This window comes from Belonocnema kinseyi, chromosome 7, assembly GCF_010883055.1.
Source record: "Belonocnema kinseyi isolate 2016_QV_RU_SX_M_011 chromosome 7, B_treatae_v1, whole genome shotgun sequence".
NCBI classification, from domain to species: domain Eukaryota; kingdom Metazoa; phylum Arthropoda; class Insecta; order Hymenoptera; family Cynipidae; genus Belonocnema; species Belonocnema kinseyi.
In genome coordinates, this window is record NC_046663.1 from 816767 (window position 1) to 822766 (window position 6000).

General features: G+C 37.9%; 1 protein-coding gene across 4 annotated transcripts in view; it reads left to right on the forward strand.

Moving 5' to 3' along the window:
- Positions 1–5994, forward strand: part of LOC117177444 (protein bric-a-brac 1) — a 261445-nt gene extending 255451 nt beyond the window's left edge. For 2 of the 4 annotated variants that reach the window (XM_033368128.1, XM_033368129.1), the window contains exons 4-7: positions 996–1087; positions 2307–2546; positions 3003–3077; positions 3983–5994. In XM_033368128.1, coding sequence (XP_033224019.1) covers positions 996–1087; positions 2307–2546; positions 3003–3077; positions 3983–4464 — 889 coding nt within the window. In that variant the 3' untranslated portion in view covers positions 4465–5994. The remainder of the gene's footprint in view (positions 1–995; positions 1088–2306; positions 2547–3002; positions 3078–3982) is intronic. The other 2 variants (XM_033368130.1, XM_033368131.1) reach the window with 1 other exon arrangement.
- The last annotated feature ends 6 nt before the right edge of the window (positions 5995–6000 follow it).

Genomic DNA, 6000 nt, shown 5'->3' on the forward strand with positions numbered 1-6000 from the left:
ATATCAAGTACAATTTCTGAATTTCTGACCTCGTGTATAATATTAACGGTACATTTAATATTTAAATCATAGTCTTGTATAGGTTTTTATAACCTTTTGCCAAAACAAAGTATGTACATCAACCGCTTTTTCGTGCATCCAAATGGACATCGATAAAATGGATCATAAAAGGTGAACCTCAAGATTATGTTTTGTTTTTTCGAAAGTGCTCGCTGTTCGTCTGCCTGCTTACGCGTAGGAAAAAATCGCTGGCCGGCTTTTTCGAAATATCGTTACAAGTAACATTTTATTTTTCTCGTAAGTACGATTTGGTCTTCTAACAAACACTTTTTCGAAATATCGTTAAAAGTAACATTTTATTTTGTCATAATTACGATTTGGTCTTCCAAAATTTTTTCTAAATATCGATGAACGTATTTCGGCAAAAGTTTCACCGCTGTTAGATAAAAGATTCTAATGTTATCTACTGCGTCACGTTGTCAGCAGTACCATGTGAAATAATATTGAACAAAGTGGAGTAGAACGAAATATCGGTAACAAAAAATGCAAATAAATAGTGTTGTTGTTTGTAAAAGTTCTCTGAAATAGTAGTATTCTCTCTAAATGAACCACAACTTATTTTAACTTAAAATATGGTTAAAAAGTTATGTCAAAAGTTTCAGCGTACACTATTATTTACAATATTTTCCGTCAATACGTTTGGCATTAGATTTACGATGTGAAGGTTGAAACTGTTTACCAGATAAATGGTGGATGCTACTAACAGTTTCAAAACAAAAACATTTCTTTTCGTTGTCTACAGTCAGGCCGTTGACATCATTGATCGCAAAACTTTAATTGACCGGCATTCATTTGAAGGTGGCTGTACAAGACTAAGAACTACCATAAAATCCTCTGATGGGAGGCTGTCAAAATTAATTTCATACTATCCCTAGAAAATGTTATTTTCATAAACTGCATGTTTATTTTATTTTATTTTTTTTTGTCTTTTTCAGAAAATACGACATCCCATATCCCACCTTCGTTCTCTATGCAAACCGAGTACACAATATGCTGGGGCCTAGCGCCGACGGCGGGGCCGGTGAGTGTTAGTTGCCATTTTCAGTACGATTTGACGTCATATCAGGTCCGACAGGCACTTCCTTTCCTCGCCTGACAAATATTTCCCAGCTCAATGACCCTACTCGCATTAGAAACGTAGCGGTGTACAATAAATAATAATAATAACAATAAAAATAATTACGATAATAGTCGAGAATAACAATATAGTCTCTACTATAATTATGAGTTACAACTGGGAATAAGCAATCATTTTTACCTGTCTTGTGTCTCCCGAGAATATCCTTATTTTTGTTGGGAATAATAAAATAATATTCTATAGAATGTAAAATATACTATACAGGTTCCACTCTTGCATCATTCCAGTCGATTCATAATTATTTTTGTATAATTTATAAGAATAATGAGAATAATTTAATAACATACCTTTGTCGTTGGCGCGTACGCTAGTACTTGAGTGAAAAGAAACCACAATAAAGAAAAGAATGGAATTTAATCAACTTTGAATCATTAATAATTTAATATACATACTTACGATGATTAGCAAAACTCAAGAATCACGTTTTTAATGTCTGTCGCTTTATTAGTGATGCACTGTAGCTTTTTTAATTTGGCAAATTTATGTATATAAATTGTGTTCTACTTAACTCGATGGAATAAATTTAAAAAATGATGATATCGCTTCTGGTGTAAAAACACGTGCCATGACATTTAGATTTGAGAGAGCGAGGGGGTCATTCGAGGTCCTGCGTTAGATTTAGCTGCGCTCGTAAAAGACGCTATTACATCGAGCAACGACTCATACGTTTCGAGTATTAGGGCTCGTTCTCTTTTGCGGTTAGTCGATTTGATTTGTCAGCCATTGTGTTTACGCAGGTCGCTTTAATTCGTTATTTTATTGTTCATTGAACGTTATCGTGCTTGTTTTTATATCGTGTTAATAGCCTCAACTATCTTTAACTCAATGATCCTCGCCTATCGTCCCTGATGTGCCAGTTGATCACTTGATCTGTTGATACCTGTTTGTAGTTCTTCGGACTTGCACAATCTATAAACTATTTATCCAACTCCCATCCAACCGTTATTCAACTCTTATCCAACTCCTAACCAACTCTCCGTACAATTTCTTTCCAACTCCCCTCCCATCCCATTCCATTTGGGAACTCTAGTGATTTAAAACGAGGGAAGGACGCGTCAAGAATGAGTAAATCACCTGAAAATTGTAATAATTTGATTAAATTGTGCAGATCTTCGACCGAAGGGTAGAGGGAGGCCTCAGAGGATTTTGCTAGGAGTCTGGCCTGACGAACATATACGAGGCGTGATTCGGGCAGTCGTTTTTCGCGATGGACACTCGCCTCACATCGTCAAAGACGAGCCAACCACGATGTACCCTAGCTTGGCAAATTACGCTGCCTGCAATGGACCGGAAGGTGCAGTCAGTCCCGGTGCAGCTGCAGCAGCTGCAGTCGCAGCGGTCGCACAAGGCAAGTTTTTCTACACATTTTTAATATATATTTCATATCATATATGAGTTCCAAGTACTTTAATTTACTCTTTTAGATACTTTATTATGTTGAGACTAACAGCAACTTAAATTCATGTCCAGCTTTTTCATTACGCAGGGAGATGTGACTTTAACTGTTGTACCCTATCTTGACAAAACAGCAATTTGCAAATTATTTTTTGAGATGTTAATCCAGTTTTCTTTATTGAATGTTTTTAATCAAACTTGTCGATGGATATTATTTGGAAGGGAAAATTAAGATGATACTGTAATTAATATGGTCAAAATCAAAGCCTCGTAGCTATTTATTTTGAAAAGTATTCGAAAAAACTGAACTTTTAACCTTAAATGACAACTCATGTGTCCACACGTAGCAATAATTAAGTTTAGTGAGAAGTGGTTGAAATGATTAAAATTTTCTTTATTTCCACAACAGAGAATTATAGAAGACGAAGTCCTAAGGAGAAAGTGAAACTATCATTTGAAGGCAACCACATGTTTGACATTCAAGGTACATATTTTAACAAAAGAGCCATATCTTTTTCAAAAATAATTCTTATTGCTAATGTTTACTTTACTTGCTTTAATTTATTTATTGTATGCATGTAATTTTGTTTAATTTTCATTATTTTTGTCTGGGCATGTTTTAAATGTAATTTTCCTAGATCTACAATTATTATTGCTGTTTAGTTTATCCTACTTTTTTTCTCGCTACAATCTATTCCTGCTTCATGTGCATACAAGAGTTGCAAATATGTTGTATATGAGGAGCTTTGGTTGCACAATACTGTAAATAGCATTCAAATATTTCTTTTTCATTGTCTTTTGTCATTAAGCATTGAAGATTTTTTTCCCTTTTTTATATTCTTTATTCTGTTTGAAACTACTCAACAATGTACTTAAAATAATTGAATACTTTTTTTCAAGTAAAGAGTTTTTTAAGAATGATTTAGAGTAGTTTGTTTTGAATCTGAAAAACTTTTCTTTTAACGAAATGTATGAAAATGAAAAATTGAAAGTTATAAATTATAGATGAATTTTCTTTGCCTCTGATCCCTGGCGCTACTTTACACAACAACTTTCTTAAGCCCGGTGGAACTCGGAACGAAAAATTCACAGGACTTGTGAGGACATTTCATTTTGACGCAACTTTGTTTCGGAAAAAGGAGAAAATATTTTGTTGATGTCGAAAACTAAACAAAACTATTTTTCTCTTTTTTCGGAAAAAATATTTAGGGGACCGGAACTTCTCCAAACCTGTACTCCATTTTCGGTTCCGGGAAAACTCGTATCTTTGCGTTCTTTTCCACAAATAAGCTAAATAAGAATAGGTCCTCCCAAGTCCTGTGAATATCTCGCGCTTCAAAAATGGTGCTCCAAAATTGTAGATATTTGAATATTGTGCTCTCTGTTTAGGTCTGAGGCACCAGATGTGCAGTATGGTGGCAGCGGCGCATTCGCAGCAGCACGACATGCTTGCGACGAATCTCTCGACAAGTCTCTCGTCGAATCTTCAGGCGGCGATGCAGCAGGCGAGCCAGCACCACAATAACAACAACTCAAGTGGCCCCGGAGGCAACAGCAATAACAACAACGGCAATTCACCCCTGAACCTGGGACTGGCGAGCCCAGGATCCGGCCCACCCGAGAGTCCCCTAGAAAGTCCCCTCGCGAGTCCTCTTGGGCCCCTAATGGACCCAGGACACATACCCAGTAGTGTTGAGGTCGGCATTGGCGTCAGTGGAATGACCTACAAACCGGCCCGGAGCTTCGTCAGTCCTCGGCCGGAGAATCTCTTCCAGGAGGACATAGCCGACCTTGTCAAAAGTCCTCACATGAAGGAAAAGGACAAAATAGCGGTGAAACTGGAGCCTCTGACGGACTCTCGCTGCGAGTAAGCTATCAAAATGGGTAGGACGGAGAGAAAGACGAAGGTCGCAGCAACGATCTGAGGAAGACGATTACTCAAGTCATTCGCGCGCTTCCGAATCTCGTGGTCAAGATCAAAGAATGAGACCAGGATCGAGGAATAGGAGGATCAGGCCCCTTGTCTGGGATCCTTGGCGCATCTTTCTATACATATATACATACGAGTGCTTATACATATAAGTAAGATAATGATGTTAAGAAAAGGGTATTATTTACGTTTTCCGTTTTGCGTTTTACGTGTAACGTGTAACGTTTAACGTGTACAAGGACAGCGTCTAGAAGGCGAGGCTAACAATCAAAAGAAGACGAAATGTAGCTTTAGGATATGATGGTCATGATCATGATGATGATGATGACTTGTACGTTCGTCCCGGTTCTTCTCGTCGCGTCGCTAGGACTACTTATTGCCCAGCCCCAAAAGTTCGTGTCCTGAGTCCGATAAGCTAAAAAATCGTTGGTTCGTTCGTTCGTTCGTTCGCTCGCCCCCACGTATCGTTCGTTTTACTTTTAGTGAATGGTAGAGAGACCTGGCCGCATGCCGCCTTAGAGCGCTGCGCCACTTTCCACTCTAGATAATCGTGTCGTGTCGTGTCGTGCCGATGGACGCATTAAATACGCATATAAATGTAGACTCGTCGCTCGTTGTCGCGGACGTGCGAGGCAAGAGCAAGTACATACTACGTTATTTATACCTACGCATATACGATACTATACGTTAATGCCAAATGTATAATAGTTTGTAAGTGTTCGCAAGAGACGATTCACGGCTGACCGACGCCTCGTCGTCTACTCATATATAAGTGATACTGAGCAACTAAGGGCCTCTACTGGGCCAATTTCAAAGCCAGCACGAGCAAAACGCTTTTTCAGGATGCAACTTACACACTCCTCCCTCAGGCCATCCTCACTCTTGATTTTCAACTTTCATTTCAATCGGAAGTGGGGATGAGCGATTCTCGAAAAGACGGAATCCATTCCCTCAATTTACGATTCATTTTTTCCGATTATTCGATCTCACATATTTGGGATCTTAGGTACAGTGATATGCCATCTATAATTTCAATTCATCTTGAAAATTCGACTATTTCGCTTGAAAAATTTATCCAAATCTATCCAAGTCCTTCCAAATCCTTAGTAATTTTTTTAAATCCTTTGGAATCTAGCAAGGAGAGGTCGACAGATGTGCGTCGCCGATTCGAATTGGCGACGAACATCTCGCGACCTCTACTTGTAGAATTTGCTTAAAATATTGTCAAATTCCTGTTAATACTTGATAATTCCTTAAAATTCTTCAGAGTTACTTTAAACTGATTAAATAAATCAGAAAAAAATTCACTATTCATTTTTTCCGATCAACTGATCTCACGTGTGTGGTATCTGAAATACAGTGATAATTTGTCATCTGAATGCATCTTGAAAATTCGAATATACCGGTTGAAAAATGTATCGCAATCCTGCAAGATTTTTCGAAATCATTTGAAATATTCAAGAAAGAGAGGTCGACA